Consider the following 27,598-nt stretch of genomic DNA (forward strand, 5'->3'; position numbering starts at 1 on the left):
CCAACCGACTTGCCAAAACTATAGTTTGTTAACAAGTAATGTGTGGAGTGGTTGAAAAACAAGTTTCAATGACTCCAACCTAAGTGTATGTAAACTTCCGATTTCACCTGTATTATTATTATTTATGAACTGTCTCTCCCCACCCACTTCCTCTTTTAATTGTCATCAAATAGTCTAATCAATGACAGCTGTCAGATGTCAGATCAAAAGACTAAGGGGAGAATGTTAATACCACGAAAGTCCCATGCCTCTCTCATCCTGTTTTTGAACATCTAATTGTATCTATGTAAGGGTGTGCAATTGGGAAAAGAGCACAAAGTGCGTGCAAAACTAACATGAAAGACAGACCATTTCCAAAATTCCCCAGATTTATCCCATTTAACTAGAGACCGTGATTCCTGGTCTGGAGCTACTGTGAAGATGCTTGGAGCTACTGCAGGAGGCCAGGGATCGTGATGGTATTTGCTTTGAGCTTGAACTGCTCATATTGTCCCTGTAATTATGGTTTATGGACTCACAACGAATTATCAACGCTTTTGAATGTTGCAATGCAATCCAACATAGGGTACTGTAGCATCGCTCGCTATATGAGTCATATTACAATTCCCAACTATCATGGTATTGGTGCAATGCGTATGGTGTTTGCTTCCCTGCCCCTTGGGGTTTGCTTCCCTGCCACTCTGGGTTTGCTTCCCTGCCCCTCTGAGTTTGCTTCCCTGCTCCTCTAGGTTTGCTTCCCTGCCCCTCTGGGTTTGCTTCCCTGCCCCTCTGGGTTTGCTTCCCTGCCCCTCTGGGTTTGCTTCCCTGCCCCTCTGGGTTTACTTCCCTGCCCCTCTGGGTTTGCTTCCCTGCCCCTCGGGGTTTGCTTCCCTGCCCCTCGGGGTTTGCTTCCCTGCCCCTCGGGGTTTGCTTCCCTGCCCCTCGGGGTTTGCTTATCTGCCCCACCATTTGCAAGAATACTAACAAATGTATTCCTGCCCAGTCCAAAATTAACCCCTATCAGAGCTACCAGTGTGTGCGGCTTTTCCTTTAAACTAATTGCACTGAACACACACAGTGCTGCTGTTGGCTATACCAACTCTAGCTAGTCTATTACTCCTTCGTGGATTCCTAAAGGTATTGTCATCTTTCATCTTGTACGCATTCCCAGGACTTGACTTGTGAATGTTTGAACTCCCTCCAAGACACCCATTTTGCAATAACAGAAAATAGGGGCCGTAATCTTTTATCAAAGTGAGTCTCCACATTTCTGCAAGGGGTATGATCTTTGACATAATGTGATCCAGCTTTGGGAAACAAGTGGAAAATGACTGGAGGCTAAACAATTAATGAATGCCTCTTCTGAGTTCTGGTGTAACACACATGGCTATAGTGGGCAGCTACTGAGAGAGCAGGGGGAGAGCGGCACATGTGAGGGTTGGTTTGATCCACAGGATTCTGATTCCGCTCTCTGATGCATCTGTAGTTTTATTGTAGAATGGGAGGTATGTGTTTATTACTTGAACACCCCACTAGCTTTCATTGCTGAAGAAATTGCGTCACATCTAACATGATGTTAGATAAAACATACAGTATGTGTATTAGCTAGTTAAACATACTTTCTTGCTTCAGACAGATCAAAGTAGGCTTCCTGTGACTTTTTTCCAGGCTACTCAGTATGCTCAATGAGGTATAGGCTATGCACTGTTGGTGCTCTACCGCTCCCCTCCCGTAGAGGGCAACAACACGTTCACACGGTTATAGATCATCTCAGCCGATATCGGATTTGTTGAAGGAAGTAGCCCTTACAGAAATATGTTGTAATATCCGTTCGACAACATAAAGTAGCTGGCTTGCTAGTAAATATGGAAATGAGGGAGGGTGAGTGAGGCCAAACTAAATAATTCCGTAACAAGTGATTGGAATTGCCAAACCGCCTACGTTTTTTCTTTTGCGCCTCACCGAAAAGATCATAACAGAAAGAAAGCAACAGAGATGACTGAGAATTTCGACCGAGCTCCAGGCGCTGGTAGAGCCCATATAAAGTCAAGAAGCCCCGGCCTTGCAGATGTAGGAGACGGGGACGCCACATCTGTTTTCAACCAGCGTGAGCCTCTTCGGCAACCTCGGACTTCTCCACCTTTGACTGAGAACAACCCAAACAATAGTGAAGCTATCGGCGGAGGTAAGATTTTCTGCCGGATCAACTTTGCATTTACCCATTTGCTTTAGCTGGCTATGTGTGTTAACAAGTTAGCTAGGTAACTCGCCCGAACAACTAATGGTACTAGGCTAACATTGTCGCTCCCGAGCTAGAGCGACCGAGGTAAAGACAGTTTGATATATGCAGTTGAGGAATATCCAATGTACCAACACTACATGTACTAGACATTCCCAATTACATAATTTTTTATTTTTTTATTTCACCTTTATTCAACAAGGTAAGCCAGTTGAGAACACGTTCTCATTTACAACTGCGATCTGGCCAAGATAAAGCAAAGCAGTGCGACACAAACAAGAGTTACACATGGGATAAACAAACATACAGTCAATAACACAATAGAAAAGTATATACAGTGTGTGCAAATGAAGTAAGATTAGGGAGGTAAGGCAATAAATAGGCCGTAGTGGCAAAATAATGACAATTTCGCAATTAAACACGAGTGATAGATGTGCAGAAGATGAATGTGCAAGTAGAGATACTGGGGTGCAAAGGAGCAAAAAAAAGAAATAGCAATATGGCGACGAGGTAGTTGGATGGGCTATTTACAGATGGGCTGTGTACAGGTGCAATGAAATGTGAGCTGCTCTGATAGCTGATGCTTAAAGATAGTGAGGGAGATATGAATTTTGGTGATTTTTGCCATTCATTCCACTCATTGGCAGCAGAGAACTGGAAGGAAAGGTGGCCAAAGGAGGAATTGGCTTTGGGGGTGACCAGTGAAATATACCTGCTGGAGTGCGTGCTACGGGTGGGTGCTGCAATGGTGACCAGTGAGCTGAGATAAGGCAGGGCTTTACCTGAAGCAAGGGCCAGCCAACGAGAGCATATAGGTTGCAGTGGTGGGTATTTTGTGGGTTTTGGTGACGAAACGGATGGCACTGTGATAGACTGCATCCAATTTGCTGGGTAGTGTGTTGGAGGCTATTTTGTAAATTACATCGCCGGAGTCAAAGATCGGTTGGATGGTCAGTTTTACGAGGGTATTTTTGTTATCATGAGTGAAGGATGCTTTGTTGTGAAGTAGGAAGCCGATTCTAGATGTAATTTTGGATTGGAGATGTTTAATATGGGTCTGGAAGGAGAGTTTACAGTCTAACCAGACACCTAGGTATTTGTAGTTGTCCACATATTCTAAGTCAGAACCGTCCATAGTAGTGATGCTAGGCGGGCAGGCAGGTGTGGTCAGCGATCGGTTGAAGAGCATGCATTTAGTTTTAGAGTTGTATGGCATTGAAGCTCGTCTGGATGTTAGTTAATTATGGGCAGGTGGGACGGTAGCATCCCACCTGGCCAACATCTGGTGAAATTGCAGAGTGCGAAATACAAACTACAGAATTATAAATATTTAACTTAAATAAAATCACAAATTAAGCTTAATTTTCATGTATTAACTTCTTGTTAATTCAGCCGCTGTGTCAGATTTCAAAAAGGCTTTACGGTGAAAGCACACCATGCGATTATTTGAGGGCCGCGCCGTCCGTACAAAAGCATGAAAAATACATTTCAACCAGGCAGGTGCGCCACGAAAGTCGGAAATAGCGATACAATAAATGCCTTACATTTGATCTTCTTCAGTTGGCACTCCAAAAGATCCCAGATACATCACAAATGGTCCTTTTGTTCGATAATGTCCTTTATATCCATAAAAACTCAGTTTAGCTGGTGCGCTTCAGTCAATAATCCACCCAGTTTCCCTCCATCAAAATGCATACAAAATGAATCCCAAACGTTACTAATAAACTTTTCCTCACAGACATAATTTTAATAGTTTTAGAAACTTTAGAGTGTTTTCTATCCAAATCTACCAATTATATGCATATCCTAGCTTCTGGGCCTGAGTAACAGGCAGTTTACTTTGGGCACGCTTTTCATCCGGACTTGAAAATACTGCCCCCTACCCAAGAGAGGTTAACCCGGTGTCCAAAGAAGAGCCAGAAGTATACCGAATGGTGTCTTCTGCGTAGAGAATCACCAGCCGCAAGAGCGACATCATTGACGTATACAGAGAAAAGAGTCGGCCCGAGAATTGATCCCTGTGGCACCCCCATAGAGACTGCCAGAGGTCCGGACAACAGGCCCTCCGATTTGACACACTGAACTCTGTCTGAGAAATAGTTAGTGAACCAGGCGAGGCAGTCATTTGAGAAACCAAGGCTGCTGACTCTGCCGATAAGAATGCAGTGATTGACAGAGTCGAAAGCCTTGGCCAGGTCAATGAATTCGCTGCACAGTATTGTCTTTTGTCGATGGCGGTTATGATATCGTTTATGACCTTGAGCGTGGCTGTGTTGCACCCATGACCAGCTCAGAAATCAAAATGCATAGCGGAGAAGTTATGGTGGGATTCAAAATGGTCGGTGATCTATTTATTAACTTGGCTTTCGAAGACATTTTAGAAAGCCAGGGTAGGATAGATATAGGTCTGTAGCAGTTTGGGTCTAGAGTGTCTCCCCCTTTGAAGAGGGGGATGACCGTGGCAGCTTTCCAATCTTTGGGGATCTCAGACGATACGAAAAAGAGGTTGAACAGGCTAGTAATCGGGGTTGCAACAATTGCGGCGGATAATTGTAGAAAGAGAGGGTCCAGATTGTCTAGTCCAGCTGATTTGTAGGGGTCCAGATTTTGCAGCTCTGACAGAACATCAGCTGTCTGGATTTGGGTGAAGGAGAAATGGGGGAGGCTTGGGTAAATTGCTGTGGGGGTGCAGAACTGTTGTCCAGCGAAGCCAGGTGGAAAGCAAGGTCAGCTGTAGAAAAATGCTTATTGAAATTCTTGATATTTGTAGGTTTATCAGTGTTGACAGTGTTTCCTAGTCTCAGTGCAGTGGGCAGCTGGGAGGAGATGCTCTTATTCTCCATGGACTTTAGTTTTTCCTGAACTTTTTGGAGTTTGTGCTACAGGATGCAAATTCCTGTTTGAAAAAGCTAGCCTTTGCTTTCCTAACTGCCTGTGTATATTGGTTCCTAACTTCCCTGAAAAGTTGCATATCGCGGGGGCTATTTGATGTTAATGCAGTATGCCAAAGGATGTATTTGTGCTGGTCAAGGGCAGTCAGGTCTGGAGAGAACCAAAAGCTATATCTGTTCCTGGTTCTACATTTTTTTTGAATGGGGCATGCTTATTTATGATGGTGAGTAAAGCACTTTTAAAGAATACCCAGGCATCCTCTACTGACGGGATGAGGTCAATATCCTTCCAGGATACCCGGGCCAGGTCGATTAGAAAGGCCTGCTCGCTGAAGTGTTTTAGGGAGCGTTTGACTGTGATGAGGGGTGGTCGTTTGACCGCGGACCCATTACTGACGCAGGCAATGAGGCAGTGATCGCTGAGATCCTGCTTGAAGACAGAAGAGGTGTATTTAGAGAACAGGTTGGTCAGGATGATATCTATGAGGGTGCCCAAGTTTACGGATTTAGGATTGTACCTGGTAAATTCCATGTTAATTTGTGTGAGATTGAGGGCTTAGATTGTAGGATGGCCGATTTCCTCCTCCTCTTTCTGTCCAGCAGGGTCAACCAAAAACACTTGGCCTGATGGTTCATGCAGATACTGGGGATGCAATATAGAAATGTATTGATCCCTTAAATGATTTCACTATTAAATGACCCATATCACGACCTTCTTACCTCTTCACAAAAATGTACCTAAATCAATTTGGGAAAAAGGATTTTACTCACAAAAGATGTAGGAATTTATTTTCCCAGTTAGAAATAGTAGGCCATGCATCAAATAACTATTTTCATCATTAAAAGTGAACTGTCAAATGCACTATTGCATTTTGTAAGTTGTCTGCAGGTGGCTTGTTGTGAATGCACTCAAATATCAAGTCATTATCAGGTTATGTAAACTGCGCTCTAATACTCAACATAGAAGGATTTGTCTTAATGTGCAGTATATGAAAGTGTTGCTATGAAAATGACTTTTTCACGTTATCAAGCTCACTCTGACAAATCCCTGCCTTTTACTGTGATTAAAAAGAGCATATGAAACCTTGTTTTTCATGAGGCCTACCTGTGTGCCTTCCTTTAAGCACCTCTGTTCGAACACCTCTCCTGTCCTTGATGCGTAGCACATGCAGCCAGTTGCGGCTCTTTTCAGTGTCCATGTGAAAGATGGTTATTGCGAGGCTGTTAACTTTAGCATTTTATTTTGACAACCATGTAAAATGAAGGCCTGTAAAGCTTACAGATTTATGTCTAATAGCATGAGATGAAAGTAGACTAACATCAGAGTGTGTATAGTCAGTGGACATTCTGAACCTTGTTTGAGGTCAGTAGGTCACATGACCAAGGAGCTATTGAAATTCAAAATTTTGAAAAATTTATGTAAAATCATATGAGATGGATATGGACAAACTTAAGCATGTGCAATATAGAAGGGTAGTCAGTGGACAAACTGAACCTTGTTTGAAGTCATTAGGTCACATGACCAAGGAGCTATTGACATCTTAAATGTAGAGAAATTTACTTTGTTTACGCTTCCTAACTAATTCAACTAGGAGTACAAAATGCTGCTCAAATTTCCACATGTTTATTGGCTTTGGAAAGTGTATTAATGTCCAAATTGTGAAAATAAGACCTGTCCAATGTTGTGCACAATTTTTCCAACATTACAACACTTATTTGGAGTCTGTAGCTCAAGTGGTTTGAAAGCTATTGCGGTTTGAAAGCACTAATATCCGTTGAATATCCAACTTGAAACTGTCTTTACCTTGGTGCCAGAGCGCCCAAACTGTCGTCGTTTAAAACGCCCCTAGAACACTTACCTAAATAGCTAACTAACTAGTTGCACCTGTCACTAAATTTAAAAGTCAGTGACTTAGCTGCTAAATGAAGCTCAAGGACGGCGGCCAAATCACGTCACATGACAAGCTAGGTCCCTGCCACTGAGTGTCCCTGTTACAGGGCAGGCACATTACTTCATGTGCCACCCAGACCTTTATTGCTAGTTACATGTCCTTAAAATAAATCTTAATTTGCTTCCTCAGAAAGCAGAAGCCCAAGCAAACCCCACCAATTCATTCACAACCACAGCACTCCTGCCTCCAAAGTGAAAAGTGTGGACTCTCTGGTGAATACCTCCATTCTGTCAGCCAATGCACCGGAGTTCTACCCTGCTAGCTTCTCCCCCTATGAGGTATGAAAGCAGTGGTCCTGGAAACCCACCCAGGGTGCAGGCTTTTGTTCCAGTCCAGTACTCCTAACACACCTGTTCAACTAGGGTAATCACTAAGCCCCTTATTAAATTACATCTGGTGTGGTGGTGCTGGGTTGGAATAAAGTCTGCACACCCTGTAATAATGGATCATGACAGATTGGGTTGCCTAGTGTCTTGGTGACTGCACTTTACATTATAAGGACCAAACTAATCAATCACATCATCCACAACTAGTGAGTAGCTCTCAGCTGGAGTTACTGGCTGTAGCTACTAGCTAGTTTCTATGTTTTCATGTATCTTCTATTACCAGTGTTCTCCATTTTAAAGGAATCCGTTTCGGAGGATGGCAGTGATGGCTATTATACTGAGATGACATTGGCTGAATTGGTTGAGGAGTTTCTCAGCTACCTAAACTCCTCGCCGGGGTCCTTTGAGACGGACATTGAGCACATGGTAAACATGCTGAACAGCTGGGTTACTACTGAGGAGACGTTGCAAGAACTGGTGGAACTCATCTACACACAAGTATGTGTATCAACACACACACGGTTCGGTCATCTACGAGCGACGTCTATACTGTAGTTTACTGTATTTTGTTTTAGTGTCGTTTAAAAAAATGTGTTCTGTTCATTTTGTTTATTCTTGCAGTCTACTGCTATCCCCAATTTCTCATACACGGGGGCAAGGCTCTGTAACTTCCTGTCTCATAACCTCGTACTCAGCCCAGCAAGTGGAAACTTTCGTCAGCTTTTACTAAAACGGTGAGCTTTGTTAGTATAATTTCATCACCATCTTAATCTTGTTGCTTCACCACAAGAATCCCTTGCAGCCATTTATATAGAAACCCCCTCTCTTGCTCTGTGTCTGGGTGCTGTAGGTGTCGGACAGAGTATGAACAGAGGGACGTAGCGGTGCGAGGAGACCAGGACACACAGAAGAAGTTCCAGGCCTATGTGCTCTTTCTGGGGGAGCTCTATCTCAGACTGGAGGTGAGCAGGAGCACCTTTGTCCTGTCCTAGGATTTTCAGGTTATTTATGCATCTGTTGCATTGAGCTGAATTTAATTTGGTAAAAACATATACAGCAAAATGTACATTGTATTCCAGAACAAAAGCACTTAAAAGTATCCATTAAAACACTTATTTCCCCACTGACACTGATTTTAAAAACTATTTCCATTTCAGCCCCTCACAACTTTGACACTTGCCTCCCATAACCCAACCTCCTTCCATAACCCCTCCCCTAGATCCATTTTGAGTTGATAATAAACCCTAGAGAATGACAGAACCTGACCTCTTGGTTGTCTCAGGTAAAGAGTGCAAAGGGGCCTCCGTCCCGAGCTGAGATCCTGCTAATCGCCCTGAGGGAGCTGATGAATGCCCTCTTCTCTAACCCAGTGGATGGAAACCTCATCTGTGCTGTCAAACTGCTTAAGGTGATTTCGCAAGTTTTCTGATCTCTAAATTCAAGCTGACTCAAGGTTCCACGTCATCTGTGGTACAGTTATTTACTGTGTTTCGAGAGAAATCTGCAGGCCATCATCCCAAGTGAATGGAAAATATTGTATTGTATTACAATGTAATAATGTTAAGTTTGTTATAACGCGAAAGACAAATTCCTCTTTGTTGCATTGAAGTTTATCTGTGATGTCTTCTATAGTTGACCGGCTCGGTTCTGGAGGATGTGTGGAAAGAGAAAGGGAAGTCTGACATGGACCAGCTAGTCCAGAGGATTGAGAACATTGTACTGGACGCCCAGTGCAGCAGGTGTGCATGTGAGAATAAAGAGACGGTTTAGTAAAAACACTTGTCAAAACTACCTCTGCCAAATGAATGCTTCTTAGATTGGATTAGATAAAATCTGGTTGAATGAATGACTGACTGACTGTCTGTGGGAAGGAGATGTTACTGATGCTGAGTGAGTGATTGGTCCAATGAATATAGGACTGTCTGTGTGTCCATCAGAGATGTGAAGCAGATGTTATTGCGGCTGGTGGAGCTGAGGTCTAGTAACTGGGGCAGAGTCCATGCTGCTGCTGCTTCTGACGCTACACCTGACAATGACCCCAACTACTTTATGGTGAGGAGTTGGGGCTAGAAAACAACACTACTCCCTCCATTTAATCTTCTAAACTTCTCAAGTTTCAAGCCAGCTCCAAGCTTTAACCCGTGATCCAAAAGGAATTGGCACCGATCTACCATTTTGAGAAGCTGGTTTAGATGTTCACATTTTAATTTCATGCCTACTAACCTTTTCACTGCTGTTCTTTGTGTCTTTGTGCGTTTCTCCTCTCAGAATGAGCCTACGTTCTACACTGCAGACGGCACTCCCTTCACAGCAGCCGACCCTGGTGAGCATATCGACATTATTCATCAAGGTAAAACCCTGCAAAAGCTTTGCATTGTCCCTAAAGGTATGTTTTTGTGTTACAGAATATTCAGAAAAATACCAGGAGATCTTGGATCGGGAAGACGACTGTTTCCCAGAGGACTGTGAAGAGAATGGAAATGAATCGTGAGTATAGCTAAATGACAAATATATATGTGTTAATTGTCTATACCGTGATTAGTTGTGGTCATGATCTTTGCTTTCAGTGGACTTGGTTGGTTTCTCGTGTGAGTCATTGTGATACTGAATCCGTAAAATATATGTATCTGTGGATCTAGAATATTCCTCTGTAGTTCTAGAATATTCCTCTGTAGTTCTAGAATGCTATTGTGTAGTTCTTGAAAATCTCTCTGCAGTCCTAGAATTTTTTGTGGGAGCCAGTCAAATACACCAAATAGGTCAGACAATCCAGTGCCGTAGTTACTAATACACTGTAGGATTGGTCTTGTGACCTTTTTCCCTCGCCCATATCATGTGTCCATATGCCAAGGTCACATGACCTGAGAGCAGCGTGAGGTCGTTCACTTGTGGGGCCAGTATGGGTCAGTGTGATTGTCTTGCCCACAATGCAACAGGGGAAGCCAGAGCCACTGATTCAGACTAGTCAGCAGATGGACCAGAAAGGGGGCTTAGCTGACCCCTGTCTACCCCTCACTCAACTCAAATGTTATTTGTCACATGCGCTGAATACAACCGGTGTAGACCTTACTGTGAAATTCTTACTTTCAAGCCCTTAACCACCAATGCAGTTCAAGAAATAGTTAAGAAAATATTTACTAAATAAACTAAAGTAAAAAGTAACACAAAACAATAACAAGGCTATATAAAGGCGGTACCGAGTCAATGTGCGGTGGTACAGGTTAGTCCAGGTCATTTGTACATGGAGGTAGGGGTAAAGTGACTGCATAGATAATAAACAGGGAGTGGCAGCAGTGTAAAAAGAAAGGGTGGTCAATGTAAATACTCCGGGTGACCATTTGATTAATTGTTCAGGTGTCTTATGGATTGAGGGTAGAAGCTGTTATGGAGCCTTTTGGACCTAGACTTGGCACTCTGTTACTGCTTGCCGTGCGGTAGCAGAGAGAACAGTCTATGACTTGGGTTACTTGAGTCTTTGACAATTATTTGGCCTTTCCACTGTTTGTCTTTTCCTTTGAAGGACTGTGACTTTGATCTTTAGTTGTACACTGAAACAAACCTGTATTTAACCTTCATGAATTTGCCTGCACTTTATTCAGTTAATTCTTAATGAATATACATTGTTTTGTGTTCCAGGTCGTTCAATGACGAGGATGAGATGGACCCTGAGATCGAGGAAGCTTTTGAGAAGTTCTGCCTAGAGTCAGAGAGGAGACGACGATGAGAGCGCTGCGACAGACTGAGCTGACACATACCTTTCGTGTTCGACATGCTGGAATGTTTGCGACTGGAAGAAATCTAAGAACTAGCCTTTTTTTTTAATACAGTTTGCTCTTCCTGGCAGTTCACAGAATTTCTTCTGGATTTGTGTTGGTTGGAAGATGGGGACAATCAACTGCATCAATAATCCGCTGAGTTATACGGACTGAGTTTGTATTTTTGGGGGGGTGGGTGGAGTTCCTTCTCTGCATTTGCTTCTTTCAGAAACACTTATTTCCCTTGGTCTTCGTCTTAACGCCACAGGGAAAATGTGTGCTGTGGATTTGAAACACTGTTTACACAGCCACCATAAAAACCCAACTCTAGATATAGAAAGAAAATATTTTTTTCTTCCTGTCCACACTCAGTGACCCATATCATATTTGCGCATTCACATTGATGTAGCCTCTGAAGTAGCACACAGATGCAATGCTCATTTCCTGTTACTTTCCATTTGGTGTGGTTGCCCTGATAACTGCACGCAATTGACAAAAAACCCTACTTCAGAGCAAAAAATCTGATATGAGCATCCAGAATGAGGGCACATAGATAATCCAGATGGTATCAGGATTGAGGTCCACATATGGCTGGTGTTATTAATCTGAAGTCGAAAGACCAGATTCCATGGGGTTTTGTGGAGTTTACACATTAGGGAAAATAGCAGATGGGTATCAGATGTGCAAGTAATTGACACTCTGAATGGGCTTCCTATGTAAATTTATCTCAACAGCAGAAAAATAACTGTATGATCAATGACAGAACATAGGGTTCAGCTCCAGGAATACTGCAAGGGCTTATTCCGTTGGAGGCGGCACTTAGACTTGCAGATACAAATGTGATGTATAGAACGGACACTGCACTGCATCGGATGTTGCTACAGGGTACAACAGTGTAAATAAATACAGTATTCAAGAGAATTGTATGTTCTCTATAGTACATCAGCTTTCAGTGTATAGAATGTTGCACTACTGAACTCCAGGGCCATTTGGTTAATTATACATCTGTGAGGAGTTGGCCATTTATTTCAATTTGATGGTCAACCACCCATTATCAGTCTATGCATTTTAAGGTGGTGGATTTGTGCAACTATCAAAGGAGTTTAAAGTACTGAATACAGGCAAGTGGCAGCAAACTGGCCATAAAAGAACACAACAGTTACTTCAACTTCAACTAGGGGTGTTTTTGTTCTCCCTTTTACAGGTTCAAAGTAGCGTTTTTAGAATGTGAAGTTATTTAACAGAATTGTTGAGTAGTACAGTTCTGTCTCTTGCTGGGAAATGGGAACGGGGTCATTTTGAATCCAATTTGTCTGTTGACCAAGGCTTTACTGATTAAGAGACCGCTGCAACAGAAATCTCTCAGGACGGATTCCACGATATATTCTTAGTTTGTATCATTATCAATTGATGAACCCCATACAAAGGAATGTTTGTTTTTATAAGTTTGTAAATAATATTCATAGTATTGTTTGTCTGCAATAAATTCTTCATAATATGAATATTTCACACACAGACATAGACATCCATCATATTGGCGACAGATGTTCATGCGAATATTCTAAAATCTGCATTAAAACAATATGTACATTTTCCCACTAGTGTTTGCCGCAAACAGACTTGTTGCTGATAAAAGTCAGTGCGTGATGACATGGTGTACACAAAATGTACTTTTTTGCTGAAATTTTCAAGTACCAAATAAAATCTAAAGTTTAATGTGTTCACATTTTCAACTCTACCGATAGTTTTGTCACACATACTGTTGTGTTAAATAGCAGTTGTGCCTACTCTGGCCTTGGCATGTGCGCTCTAGCCAACAGCTCGCTGATACAGTGCTGGTAGGCTAGTCTACATGATGACATTATGGATTAGAGCAAGACTATTTGTCAAATGGCAGTCAAGCATCGATCATCATGTCACCAGAATAAGACCCTCGATATTTATTGGAAAGGAGCATCAAGATCGCCGTGCACTTTCACCACCCTGTGAAATGCATAACTTACAGATGGACTTTTATTTTGTCTAGCAGTGTGTGGCTTCTTTCAATATACGCGTTACCTAAAAAGCTCAGTAGGTGGCGCTATGCTCATTTTGGTCAAAGTATGTGCAGTGGAAGAAGCAGTAGAAGCAGCAGCAGCAGCAGCCAATAGGACCACATCTTCCATGTAGCGCATATTTTGTTGTTAACAACAACGCTGCTAAATGTGATTTGGTTTACTATCAAGCTAGCTGGAATATATAAAATAACATTTATGATGACCAGCAGCAAAACGAATATCGGTTTGATGATCATGTACAAGGATGAGTCGGTGGACGTCCGTTATGTAGATGATTCCCGTTTGCTCTTGTCGCCCTGTGGCTCGGAGTTCATGTTGGAGAAAGCCCGTACACGATCTGCACATCCTCTTCAGTCTAATGAGAAGGTTCGACAGAGGACCAGGTTCGCCACCAGCAGCTACAAGGTAGCTAACATCAACAGAACCCAATTTCATAATAAAAACAACCCATATGTTTGACAATCCTGATTTGTCAATATTCTAGGACCTGATGCTTGGTGCTTTGGAGTTCAGGAACGAGTATGCAACACGACCTTACCTGCCTGAAGAACTCATCTCGGACGACCACAGAAAGGTAGCTAGCTAAACACAGTTTTTCTAACTATTCGGTTTTTTTTTGCAGAAGAAAGAAATGAATTACCACATTATGCCTACACTTAATTTTTGTCTAATTGGGACATTTTTAATACACATCATACAATTTCCCCTGTCTTAACAGGACATTATTTTGCCCACAGTTGTCCACTTACCACACGAAACTACCTAGTTACCTTTCACTATTGAGATTGTGCTTTTCACCTGGTCTACAGCAGGTCTTCAGCATTGACCCTGAGGTGGAGTGGCCTACATGTTATTCCTGTACTGCTGAGGTGGGATTGAACCGAGAGATTGTCATCAGTTCAGTGGAGCGGAGTGCCAGTCTGCTGCTTTCTTCCTCTGGAGAGGAGTTCTCTGTAAACTTCACCTGCAGACTTAGTCACAACCAACACCACAGGCCTCGGAGCCGAGACCCAAATAGGTCTGTCACTGAACACATACAGCAAGACAACCAAACCTGTAGGCCAAAGACTCCATCTCAACAGAGTGGCGCCTGTGCTGAGCAACAGGTAAGGTTTGCAATGCTCAAAGTATTCCAGATTCTTGAATGTTGTTTATTTTTAATTACAATGTCAATGTGGTTGTGTGAAGCCAATGGTACGTTACTTTATTATTCTGACATACTTGTATATTCAAAGCAAGGAGAGGTATACCTGTCCACCAGAGTGGTCCAGCACCACTCTGTCTCCTGTGTTCCTCTGGTGTGGCGCTACCCTCTGTCTCTGGCCCTTCACCTCTGGCGCGCCCAGTCCCAGACCTCTGGAGAGAGGAACAGGGGGGAGACACAAGAAGAGACAGCCAGGGGGAGAGACCAGACTGAGAGAGCAGTGACAATGACAAGCACATCTAGAGGAGAGAGGAGGTCTCACCTGCCCCAAGCCCTGCCTCTCAAATGCCCTTCCCCTCATCAGCACAGGTTGATTGATTGATTCATTTTATGATATTAAAATAGACAAAGATATTACTGCCAAAACTGGTAGTGTATAATTATCTGCATGTAAACATCTAGCATTAAACTGTAGAGATGCATGTATTTTTACTGTAGGTGGAAGCCAATGTATTCTCTGGTCCAAGATGAACAGGAGGCAGACCAAGACCTCCCTACAGAGTTGGTTAAAGTGGTGTGGTGCCAAGGGGTGCTATACAGGTACCTTTCTGCAGGATGATACATATTCACATGACTTTATTTGAACAGGCTACTGTTTCTTGTTATATAGATGATTAGTAAATGAGATACTATATTCATAAATCATAGAAAGCATGTGACATCTCACTGTTTAAAAAAGGGTGGTTGACCAACCTTGTGTCCAGTTATTTTCTTCTGTCGAACCATTACATCCTGTCTGTTTGTGTTTCTCCTGTCCAGGATAGTGGATGGAGCCATCCCAGTTGTGGAGGTTTCTCCAGGGGATGGTTCAGTCATCAGGTCTAATGGAGTTCTGGCCAGCTACTTCACCCACCACAGAGCTGGCCCTGGCCCTGGGGAGGTACAATACGTCACCTAATCCAGGGTTTCTGTTAGCCGGTAATAGCCGGCTTTTGGCCAATAAACCCCCCCCCCAATTATAATAGAAAAGGCCAATTGTCCGAGAGAAGAAAAAATTGCATTGTGAAATGCTTTTTAGCCTAATAATTGATGGAAATACATTTGAAGTCGGAAGTTTATATACATAGCCAAATACATTTAAAAATTTTCACAATTCCTGACATTTAATTCTAGTAAAAATTCCCTGTCTTAGGTCAGTTAGGATCACAACTTTATTTTAAGAATATGAAATGTCAGAATAATAGTAGTTATTTATTTCAGCTTTTATTTCTTTCATCACATTTCCAGTAGGTCAGAAGTTTACAGACACTCAATTAGTATTCAGTAGCATTGCCTTTAAAATAGTTTAACTTGGGTCAAACTTTTCGGGTAGCCTTCCACAAGCTTCCCATAATAAGTTATGTGAATTTTGGTACATTCCCCCAGACAGAGCGGGTGTAACTGAGTCAGGTTTGTAGACCTTGCTCGCACACACTTTCAGTTCTGCCCACAAACCTTCTATAGGATTGAGGTCTGGGCTTTGTTATGGCCATTCCAATACCTTGACTTTGTTGTCCTTAAGCCATTTTGCCACAACTTTGGAAGTATGCTTGGGGTCATTGTCCATTTGGAAGACCCATTTGCGACCAAGCTTTAACTTCCTGACTGATGTCTTGAGGTGTTGCTTCAATATATCCACATAATTTCCGTTCCTCATTATGCCATCTATTTTGTGAAGTGCACCAGTCCCTCCTGCAGCAGAGCACCGCCACAACATGATGCTGCCACCCCCGTGCTTCACGGTTGGGATGATGGTCTTCGGCTTGCAAGCCTCCCCATTTTTCCTCCAAACATAACGATGGTCATTGTGGCCAAACAGTTCTATTTTTGTTTCATCAGACCAGCGGATATTTCTCCAAAAAGTACCATCTTTGTCCCCGTGTGCAGTTGCAAACCGTAGTCTGGCTTTTTTATGGCGGTTGTGGAGCAGTGGCTTCTTCCTTGCTGAGTGACCTTTCAGGTTATGTCAATATAGGACTCGTTTTAATGTGGATATAGATACTTTTGTACCTGTTACCTCCAGCATCTTCACAAGGTCCTTTGCTGTTGTTCTGGGATTGATTGGCACTTTTCGCACCACAGTACGTTCATCTCTAGGAGACAGAACGCTTCTCCTTCCTGAGAGGTATGATGGCTGTGTGGTCCCATGGTGTTTACACTTGCATACTATTGTTTGTACAGATGAACATGGTACCTTCAGGAGTTTGGAAATTGCTCCCAAGGATGAACCAGACTTCTGGAGGTCTACAATAGTTTTTTTTATGAGGTTTTGGCTGATTTTCTTTTGATTTTTCCATGATGTCAATAGATCCACAGGTACACCTCCGATAGGCTAAATGACATGATTTGAGTCAATCAGAAATTTCTAAAGCCATGACATAATTTTCTGGAATTTTCCAAGCTGTTTAAAGGCACAGTCAACTTAGTGTATGTAAACTTCTGACCCACTGGAATTGTGATGCAGTGAATTATAAGTGAAATAATCTGTCTGTAAACAATTGTTGGAAAAATACTTGTCAAGCACAAAGTAGATGTCCTAACCGACTTGCCAAAACTATAGTTTGTTAACAAGAAATGGTGGAGTGGCTGAAAATGACCTGAGTGTCTGTAAACTTCCCACTTCAACTGTACCAGTTGTTGTCAATACATTTGACTTGTCATGCTTATCGGTCTTTAAGTTAATTTGCCTAATTTAGTGGAATATAATTGCCGTGTGTTTTCAGCATTTTCATTATGTATGTTATTTATCACACGCATACAGATACAGAGCCTTTGAGTGGAAAATCTGTCAGATGCTGCAGCATCTCAAACATAGGCAACAGAAGGCAGGCTTCATCAGTGTGTCACGCATCACTTTGCAATGAGTTGTTTGCATTTTGAAAACATATACTTAATTGTTTGAAACCTGAATGTTTTAATATGTAGTATGAGGCATGTCTTGCCCTGCTTCAAAGTAGCCTCGCCAAAATCGGACCATATCCGTGGAGGCAATTTATATATATATATATATATATATATAACTTTTGTTTATTGTCCAGTAGCCAAAAGCACAATCCTAGTCATATTAGCAAACCATGCTAGTTGATCCATGTTAGATCTACCCTCTTCCTACATGTTCGAACGGCTATTTTCATCTCTGTCACATATAAGCGCTCCTGTGCGATGCCCTTTTGACAACAGTGTTTTCATCTCTGTCACATATAAGCGCTCCTGTGCGGTGCCCTTTTGACAACAGTGTTTTCATCTCTGTCACATATAAGCGCTCCTGTGCGGTGCCCTTTTGACAACAGTGTTTTCATCTCTGTCACATATAAGCGCTCCTGTGCGATGCCCTTTTGACAACAGTGTTTTCATCTCTGTCACATATAAGCGCTCCTGTGCGGTGCCCTTTTGACAACAGTGTTTTCATCTCTGTCACATATAAGCGCTCCTGTGCGGTGCCCTTTTGACAACAGTGTTTTCATCTCTGTCACATATAAGCGCTCCTGTGCGGTGCCCTTTTGACAACAGTGTTTTCATCTCTGTCACATGTAAGAGCTCCTGTGCGGTGCCCTTTTGACAAGTGTTTTCCCACTAATTGCATTATGGAACGAACATTTGCACGTAGTCTACTGCCTTGTGTGCATTGCTATCTCTTAAACTATTATTTCTTAACATTATATCAGCATTTTAAGTTAAATGTTCTAATCTGTTGCATGACTCAATAGCTTTAAAAAAAATCAATGTAGCCTAGTCCTATTGGTTGTATGAATTTAGGATCTATCGTCCTACAACTGTCCCAGAGTCTGTTTTGAAATAGGCTACTTCTTTCTCGACAAGCTGACCAATAGAACAGGTTAATTTTTCTACTATGGAGATAGTAGATTGACAGGCTAGTGATTTTGCGGTTCGGTGCTTGTCTTGTTTCCTAAGGTAAAGTAAATGTGGACAGTTATTCTCATATCTTCAAAGTGCAAATCAGAATTCGTTAAAGACCACATCGATGCATCCTAGACTTACGTGTTCTGTTAATATGAATGAATAATTATCTACATGTGATTTCTGTCATTCTGAGCACCGTGAGTGGACATTCTAGTCAGGTTATCCACTCAATGCATATGGGGCCGGTAAATGTCCTGTAAATTAAAATCCTTTCGGTCAAATGTCCTGCTCCAGAAACCCTGACCTAATCACCCTTTAAAATGACATATTTACTCTTGAGTGTGCCCGTACAATAGCTGTTGATATTTCCTTAAGACTTGTGCAACCCAGTGTTCACCCTGTAAATTTGAACCCTGCACAGAGTAGCAGTCTGTCATGTCATTTATGCTGGCTATATCCTGTCATGTACTTACATGCAGTAGAAAGCCATCTTTTGTTATTACCATATCATACTGATTTTATGGCAGTACAGACTTTTACAGATGCTTCCATGATTAATTGTGGAATCTTAAACCGTTTTCAGATGCTGACACACATCTAATAGTATGTGTGTAGTTAGGACCGACTGATAGCATTGCTTATGTTCTGGTGTTTTCTTCAGGTAAAGGATGTGACGTACCACCTAAGCAGCCTCCCCCCTGACACACCTGGGCAGGTCTACTCTGTGTGCTCTATGGTGACTCGAGCCAGCAGGTGAGGTACTGCCGTAGACTACGGCCAATGTGGTGTTGTCTTGCTAAAGACAACGATGTAGATAGTGTTGCACACCTCCAGACTTCAGGCAGTGCTACTAACTTGTTATTAATTATCAGAAACATTTGAATGATGAATTACTGTAAATCAACAAAACTGTTCATGGTTGTGGCCAATTCTATTTTAACTTCAAATTCTATTCATGAGTACCCTCCAATATTATTGCCTTTGACTTTTTTTGAGTTTGCAAGCAAGGCATTTGACTGTAATTGTGCATGTAACATTAAAAGTTGAAAGTGAAACATTGTTTTGACAGGATCCTGAACTGCTACAACCAGGTTAGACACTCTCTACAGCTCCCTGCTACACAGAGCTGCCACAACCAGGTTAGACACTCTCTACAGCTCCCTGCTACACAGAGCTGCCACAACCAGGTTAGACACTCTCTAAAGCTCCCTGCTACACAGAGCTGCCACAACCAGGTTAGACACTCTAAAGCTCCCTGCTACACAGAGCTGCCACAACCAGGTTAGACACTCTCTACAGCTCCCTGCTACACAGAGCTGCCACAACCAGGTTAGACACTCTCTACAGCTCCCTGCTACACAGAGCTGCCACAACCAGGTTAGACACTCTCTACAGCTCTCTGCTACACAGAGCTGCCACAACCAGGTTAGACACTCTCTAAAGCTCCCTGCTACACAGAGCTGCCACAACCAGGTTAGACACTCTAAAGCTCCCTGCTACACAGAGCTGCCACAACCAGGTTAGACACTCTCTACAGCTCCCTGCTACACAGAGCTGCCACAACCAGGTTAGACACTCTCTACAGCTCCCTGCTACACAGAGCTGCCACAACCAGGTTAGACACTCTCTACAGCTCTCTGCTACACAGAGCTGCCACAACCAGGTTAGACACTCTCTACAGCTCCCTGCTACACAGAGCTGCCACAACCAGGTTAGACACTCTCTAAAGCTCCCTGCTACACAGAGCTGCCACAACCAGGTTAGACACTCTAAAGCTCCCTGCTACACAGAGCTGCCACAACCAGGTTAGACACTCTCTACAGCTCCCTGCTACACAGAGCTGCTACAACCAGGTTAGACACTCTCTAAAGCTCCCTGCTACACAGAGCTGCTACAACCAGGTTAGACACTCTAAAGATCCCTGCTACACAGAGCTGCTACAACCAGGTTAGACACTCTCTAAAGCTCCCTGCTACACAGAGCTGCCACAACCAGGTTAGACACTCTCTAAAGCTCCCTGCTATACAGAGCTGCTACAACCAGGTTAGACACTCTCTAAAGCTCCCTGCTACACAGAGCTGCTACAACCAGGTTAGACACTCTAAAGATCCCTGCTACACAGAGCTGCTACAACCAGGTTAGACACTCTCTAAAGCTCCCTGCTACACAGAGCTGCTACAACCAGGTTAGACACTCTAAAGATCCCTGCTACACAGAGCTGCTACAACCAGGTTAGACACTCTCTAAAGCTCCCTGCTACACAGCGCTGCTACAACCAGGTTAGACACGCTCTAAAGATCCCTGCTACACAGAGCTGCTACAACCAGGTTAGACCATGCACATGTTTCATCCATCCATACAGTTGTGTGTGTTAGTTGTTTGTGTATGCATTGAGATGCATTGTATTTCTCTCTCTGTGCAGGAGACCAGTTCAGAGCCCTTTATACAGGAAGTACACATTTCTGAGTCTGGTTACATTAATACCACTGAAACAAGACAAAGCAGGTAAGATAAGGCAGGTCTATGTACCAAAACCATTGAAGTTTAGACATTAATGCTCAGCTATGTTGTATTGAGTGAAATGTCTTTTTAAATGGTGGAACTGTAAGTGTTGCGCTTGCTAGGATAGCAATTTTTTGCTTAGTAAAATATGATTTGTTTTCTGTTTCAGGCCTAACTGTGTTGCTGAAGAGCTGGAGAAGATCAAACGCTTCAACTGTATCCTTAGTGATACTATTCTGGGTGGCTTTTGTGGGTAATAAGCCAGGGTAGAGTACATAACTGTTTCTGAATTCTACAACACTTATCTACATCGTTGTCTTTAGCAAGACAACACCACATTGTCTTAGGAAGAAACAGACCAGGCTAATGCATCCAGGCTAACAGCTACAGTGCCTTCAGAAAGTATTCAGGCCCCACACTTTGTGTGTTACAGCCTGAATTTAAAATGGATTACATTTAGATGTTTTTGTCACTGGCCTACACACAATACCCCATAATCTCAAAGTGGAATCAGGTTTTTCGAAACAAGTATTTGACCCCTTTGTTATCACAAGCCTAAATAAGTTCAGGAGTAAAATTGTGCTTAACAAGTTACATAATAAGTTGCATGGACTCTGTGCAATAATAGTGTTTAACATGATTTTTGAATGACTACCTCTATCTCTGTATCCCACACATACAATTATTTTTAAAGTCCCTCAGTCCAGCAGTGAATTTTAAACACAGATTCAACCACAAAGACCAGGAAGGTTTTCCAATGCCTCACAAAGAAGGGGACCTATTGGTACTGTAGATGTGGGGGGGGGGGTTAAATGTATCTTTGTAGTGACTGGGTGTATTGATACACCATCCAAAGTGTAATGAATAACCATGCTCAAAGGGGTATTCAATTGGGCAACTGGGCAAGTCAGTTAAGAACAAATTCTTATTTACAGTGACTGCCTACAGGCATCCTTCCTAACTCAGTTGCCGGAGAGGAAGGAAACCGCTCAGGGATTTCACCATGAGGTCAATGGGGAGTTTAAAACAGTTACAGAGTTTAATGGCTGTGATAGTAGAAGACTGAGGATGGTTCAACAACATTGTAGTTACTCCACAATACTAACCTAATTGACGAGGTGAAAAGAAGGAAGCCTGTTCATAAATCAAATATTCCAAAACATTCGGGAAATTATTCAGACTTTTTCAAAATGTTGTTACGTCACAGCTAGGGATGCACCGATATGACATTTTTAGCCGATAACCGATATTTAACATTTTACGGCCTTTTCAGCATTTTAGTACAGTTAAATAGTTAAACACACACACATGGACGCAGCGGTCTAAGGCACTGCATCTCAGTGCAAGAGGCGTGTCATTGTAAATAAGAATTTGTTCTTAACTGACTTGCCTAGTTAAATAAATGTCACACACACCACACTGACCAAAAAGTTATTTTGTTCGCATTTACGTACATTGCCATTACCAGTAAATCATAATCAAAACCAATTTATTTCACTTGCTGTGCTGTTTCGTTCTTCAATTGTTCAGTCAATACTAGGATTTCATCATACATGTCAAGCAGTGAAGTTTCAGCTCTGTCTGTCTGTGGCCTCTCTTCCTCGGTGCGCACTGTCGCTGTGTCTGTTTCCACTGTCGCTGTGTCTGTTTCCACTGTCGCTGGGTCTGTTTCCACTGTCGCTGGGTCTGTTTCCACTGTCGCTGGGTCTGTTTCCACTGTCGCTGGGTCTGTTTCCACTGTCGCTGGGTCTGTTTCCACTGTCGCTGGGTCTGTTTCCACTGTTGCTGGGTCTGTAACATGTCGCCACCATGCCTGCATCAAGCATGGTGGCGACACAGTAAAGAGGCTCAGAGAGAATGTCACCGAATCGCTTGTTCACAGCCTGGAGTACTTTTTCACGTTTTAACCCCACGGTTACTTGGTAGTGTGTACCGTTGTTCGACTGGTCGGCGAAAGCCAACATCACCCACGACAGAGAACGGTTGATTGTCAAGGGCAATGAATTCCATTATCTTGGAGTTAATGGATTTCGCCTTTGAGTTGTCTCGCTGAAATGTTCTTACTCTTTCAGATGACTGCTCGACTTGAACTTGTTTAGTTGTTGGAAGTGTGTTCTTACTGTGTAGTGCTGTATTTTTTGTGGCGTCATTACGTCATCTACTTCGTCATATACGTATCCACGTCAGCTTTGACACCGGTTTTGCACATCGGCCTTAAACTAGACATCGGGCCGATGTTGGTATTTTTTAGCTAATATCGGCAGATTTCCGATATTCTCACTGATATATCGTGCATCAATAATCGCAGCCTTATTCTAAAATGTATTAAATTGTTCCCCCCCCCCATTAATCTACACACAATACCCCATAATGACAAAGCAACAACAGGTTATTAGAATTTTTTGCAAATGTATTAAAAATATAAAACGGAAATATTACATTTGCATAAGTATTCAGACCCTTTACTCAGTACTTTGTTTGAAACACCTTTGGCATGATTACAGCCTTGAGTATGAGTATGATGCTACAAGCTTGACACACCTGGTCATTTGGGGAGTTTCTCTCTCTCAGCAGAACCTCCCAAGCTCTATCAGGTTGGATGGGGAGCATCGCTGAACAGTTATTTTCAGGTCACTCCAGAGATGTTCAATCAGGTTCAAGTCCGGGCTCTGACGTGTCCCGAAGCCACTCCTGCGTTGTCTTGGCTGTGTGGTTAAGGTTGTTGTCCTGTTGGAAGGTGAACCTTTGCCCCAGTCTGAGATCCTGAGCGCTCTGGAGCAGGTTTTCATTTTTTTCATTTTACTTTGCTCCGTTCATATTTCCTTCGATCCTGACTAGTCTCCCAGTCACTGCCACTGAAACACATGCCCAAGGCATGATGCTGCCACCTCCATGCTTCACCTTAGGGATGTTACCAGGTTTCCTCCAGACGTGATGCTTGGCATTCAGGCCAAAGAGTTCAATCTTGGTTTCATCAGACCAGAGAATCTTGTTTCTCATAGGTGCCTTTTGGCAAACTCCAAGTGGGCTGTCGTGTCTTTTACTGAGGAGTGACTTCCGACTGGCCACTCTACCATACAGGCCTGATTGGTGAAGTGCTGCAGAGATGGTTGTCCTTCTGGAAGGTTCTCCCACCACCACAGAGGAACTCTGGAGCTCTGTCAGAGTGACCATCGGTTTCTTGGTCACTTCCCTGACCAAGGCCCTTCTCCCCTGATTTCTGAGTTTGGCCGGGCGGCCAGCTCTAGGAAGAGTCTTGGTGGTTCCAAACTTCTTCCATTTTAAGAATGATGGAGGCCACTGTGTTCTTGGGGACCTTCAATGCTGCAGACATTTTTCTGTGCCTTGACACAATTCTGACTTGGAAAACAACGGACAATTCCTTTGACCTCATGGCTTGGTTTTTGCTCTGACATGCACTGTCAACTGTGGGACCTCACATAAACAGGTGTGTGCCTTTTTCAAATCAATTGAATTTACTACAGGTTGACTCCAATCAAGTTGTAGAAACATCTCAAGGATGATCAATGGAAACAGGATTGTCCTGAGCTCAATTTCAAGTCTCAAAGCAAAGGGTCTGAATACTTATGTAAAAAAGGTGTATTTAATCAATTTTAGAATAAGGCTGTAATGTAACAAAATGTGGGAAAATGGAAGGGGTCTGAATACTTTCCGAATACACTGTACATCCTGTTTGCAACATGGCACTAAAGTAATACTGCAGAAAATGTGGTAAAGCAATTAACTATTTTTCCTGAATACAACGTGTTATGTTTAGGGCAAATCCAATACAACGCATTACTAAGTACCACTCTCCATATTTTCAAGCATAGTGGTGGCTGCATTATGTTATGGGTATGCTTGTAATAGTTAAGCACTGGGGAGATTTTCAGGATAAAATAATAAACAGAATGGAGCTAAATCCAGAGGAAAATCTGGTTGTCTGCTTTCCAACAAACACTGGGAGATGAATTCACTTTTCACCAGGAGAATAACCTAAATCACAAGGCCAAATATACACTGTAGTTGCTTATCAAGAAGACAGTGAATTTTCCTGAGTGGCCGAGCTAGTTTTTACTTATATCTACAAATCTATGGCAAGACCTGAAAATGGTTGTCTAGCAATGATCAACAACCAATATGACAGAGCATGAATAATTTATAAAAGAATAATGGGCAAATGTTGCACAATCCAGGTGTGGAAAGCGCAGAAATCACTGCCAAAGATGCTTCTACAAAGTATTGACTTCGGGGTTTGAATACTTATGTAAATTAGATATTTATGTTTTTAATTTTCAATACATTGGTGAAGATTTCTATGAGAATGTTTTCACTTTGTCATTGAGAGGGTGTGTGTGTGTGTGTGTGTGTGTGTGTGTGTGTGTGTTTTGATGGGTGAGGGGGGAAAATAACCATTTTAATCCATTTTAAATACAGGTTGTTACACAATGTAAAATAAGTCAAGGGGTATGAATATTTTAAGGCACTGCACCTGTCCTTGATTAACAATAGGCTAATCAGTGGATGATGTGTGTTCTTTAACCAGCCCTACCCAGTTCTGTTGGATAACAGTCATCTTCTTAAAGCCCAGAGGGGTTCTACAGTGGTGGGCTGTGGTTCTAAAGAGCACGTGGCCCACTGTGAGCCGGTCAACGAGAGCATCGCGGAGGCCCTCCAGAGAACCTCCAAAACCATCCAGGATATCGACAACCTCCTACTTTCTAGAGACACCGTCATGCAGGACAGCGGATAATACAGTCCTGTGTGATGTCAGAAAATACTTATTGCAAATGAGGAACATGTGAAGCAGTCAGAATTATTCATTGGTTTCAATATCACTAAGTAACCATTGTCTAGTGGCAGTTTCATTGCTTTACTTACAGTTGAAGTACAAACTGCAGGAAAAAGAAAAATAGTTTTCCATGATTGTGAGGCTCAGATATAGGTCATGGTGTCTAACACTGTCCTCCAGCTCAGCAACAGCCTCAACCCATGTGTTGTTAGACATAGTGGTTAGACCAGACTCTGAAAGACGATGGTTGTGGTGTGTTGAAGCAATTCAACAGTTTGTTGAAAAATACTTATTGTCCATCTTATTGCGATTCCAGTACTATCTTCATCTGATATCATGAGGCGAATTGTACAGTGACAATCACAAGTAATAATGATTTTAAGTCATATGTCGTGTCCATTTCACCTTGTTGTCAGTGCTTTTCGAAGTGTACAGTTTAATAAGTGCCATGATTCCCCATTTTGAATCACTCATCAGTTCATGGTGGTCTCACTTCAGTAGGACTGGAAAGAAGAACTCTGAAGGAAGTGACTGGAAATGACTAATGTTTTGTGTTGTGCTATACATGATGTGTGTCATTTATACTCTACAAGGGGTTGAAAGTGTTCCACGGGGATTCTGGTACATGTTGACTCCAATCCACAGTTAAGTTGGCTGGATGTCCTTTGGGTGGTGGACATTCTTGAAAACACCAGCAGCGTTGCAGTTCTTGACACAAACGGTGCACCTGGCACCTACTACCATACCCCATTCAAAGGGACTTAAATATTTTGTCTTGTCCATTCACCCTCTGAATGGCACACACACACAGTCCATGTCTCAAGGATTAAAAATCCTTCTTTAACCCTCCCCTTCATCTACACTGATTGAAGTGGGTTTATCAAGTGTCATCAATAAGGGACCATAGCTTTCATCTGGTTCACCTGGCCAGTCTATGTCATGGAAGGATGTTTTGTATTCTTAGTGTATGTTCATGAATAAAGCCAAACTGTTCAGAATGTCTTACAGTAGAATAGGCTAGTTGTGTTTTTGTACTGCTGATGATGTGAGTGTTTAGCGCTGAGGAAAAGGCTATTGAATGTCTACCACCAGCAATGGGAGGGACTGTAGAAACTAGAGAGCTGTGATGAAAAACGTGTATTACTGCTTTCTCCTCAGAGAATCATGGTGGTCACACTTTCTCATGTCACTTAAATTATTAAGTGACAAAAATGATGGCGAGACCACATCAATACAATTATTTTCCTACAAGCCTATGGATTGCTTATACATAGAAAAGGAAAAAGTATTCATCCCCCTTGGTGTTTTTCCTATTTTGTTGCATTACAACCTGTAATTTAAATTGATTTTTATTTGGACTTTATGTAATGGACATACACAAAATAGTCCAAATTGGTGAAGTGAAATGGAAAAAATAACTTGTTTCAAAAAATTCAAAATGGAAAAGTGGTGTGTGCAAATGTATTCAACCCCTTTGCTATGAAGCCCCTAAATAAGATCTGGTACAACCAATTACCTTCAGAAGTCACATAATTAGTTAAATAAAGTCCACCTGTGTGCAATCTAAGTGTTACATGATCTGTCACATGATCTCAGTATATTTATGCCTGTTCTGATCTGTCACATGAAGACCAAGGGGCTCGCCAAACAGATCAGGGACCAAGGTGTGGAGAAGTACAGATCAGGGTTGCATTATAAAAAATTATCTGAAACATTGAACATTCCAAGGAGCACCATTTAAATCCATTATTAAAAAATGGAAAGAATATGGCACCACAACAAACCTGCCAATAGAGGGCCGCCCACCAATACGGACCAGGCAAGAAGGGCATTAGTCAGAGAAGCAATAAAGAGACCAAAGATAACCTTGAAGGAGCTGCAAAGCTCAGCGGAGATTGGAGTCTGTCCATAGGACAACTTTAAGCCATACACTCCACAGAGCTGGGCTTTACGGAAGAGTGGCCAGAAAATAGCCATTGCTTAAAGAAAAAAATAAGTAAACACATTTGATGTGTGCCAAAAAGCATGTTGGAGACTCCCCAAACATGGAAGAAGGTACTC

General features: G+C 42.4%; 2 protein-coding genes across 4 annotated transcripts; both read left to right on the top strand.

The window, feature by feature from the left end:
* Positions 1-1,810: 1,810 nt before the first annotated feature.
* LOC135513855 (polyadenylate-binding protein-interacting protein 1-like) lies at positions 1,811-12,858 on the top strand. Of its 2 annotated transcripts, XM_064936818.1 has the most exons (11): positions 1,811-2,164; positions 7,191-7,339; positions 7,688-7,885; positions 8,009-8,121; positions 8,238-8,349; positions 8,670-8,795; positions 9,020-9,126; positions 9,325-9,439; positions 9,656-9,710; positions 9,793-9,874; positions 11,024-12,858. In XM_064936818.1, the coding sequence occupies exons 1-11, from the start codon at positions 1,975-1,977 to the stop codon at positions 11,109-11,111; spliced, it is 1,335 nt and encodes a 444-aa protein (XP_064792890.1). In that variant the 5' UTR covers positions 1,811-1,974; the 3' UTR covers positions 11,112-12,858. The 2 variants fall into 2 exon arrangements, with proteins under 2 accessions (XP_064792890.1, XP_064792891.1); XM_064936819.1 differs by lacking the exon at positions 9,325-9,439.
* A 430-nt stretch (positions 12,859-13,288) lies between these two features.
* Positions 13,289-27,217, top strand: c25h5orf34 (chromosome 25 C5orf34 homolog). Of its 2 annotated transcripts, none has more exons than XM_064936821.1 (11): positions 13,289-13,604; positions 13,684-13,773; positions 14,012-14,305; positions 14,435-14,712; positions 14,842-14,943; positions 15,163-15,283; positions 18,905-18,996; positions 19,313-19,334; positions 20,666-20,748; positions 20,915-20,961; positions 25,302-27,217. In XM_064936821.1, the coding sequence occupies exons 1-11, from the start codon at positions 13,395-13,397 to the stop codon at positions 25,496-25,498; spliced, it is 1,536 nt and encodes a 511-aa protein (XP_064792893.1). In that variant the 5' UTR covers positions 13,289-13,394; the 3' UTR covers positions 25,499-27,217. The 2 variants fall into 2 exon arrangements, with proteins under 2 accessions (XP_064792893.1, XP_064792892.1); XM_064936820.1 differs by having other exon boundaries at positions 14,009-14,305; positions 25,302-27,214.
* Positions 27,218-27,598: the final 381 nt, after the last annotated feature.

Source organism: Oncorhynchus masou, chromosome 25 (genome assembly GCF_036934945.1).
Source record: "Oncorhynchus masou masou isolate Uvic2021 chromosome 25, UVic_Omas_1.1, whole genome shotgun sequence".
Lineage (NCBI taxonomy): Eukaryota > Metazoa > Chordata > Actinopteri > Salmoniformes > Salmonidae > Oncorhynchus > Oncorhynchus masou.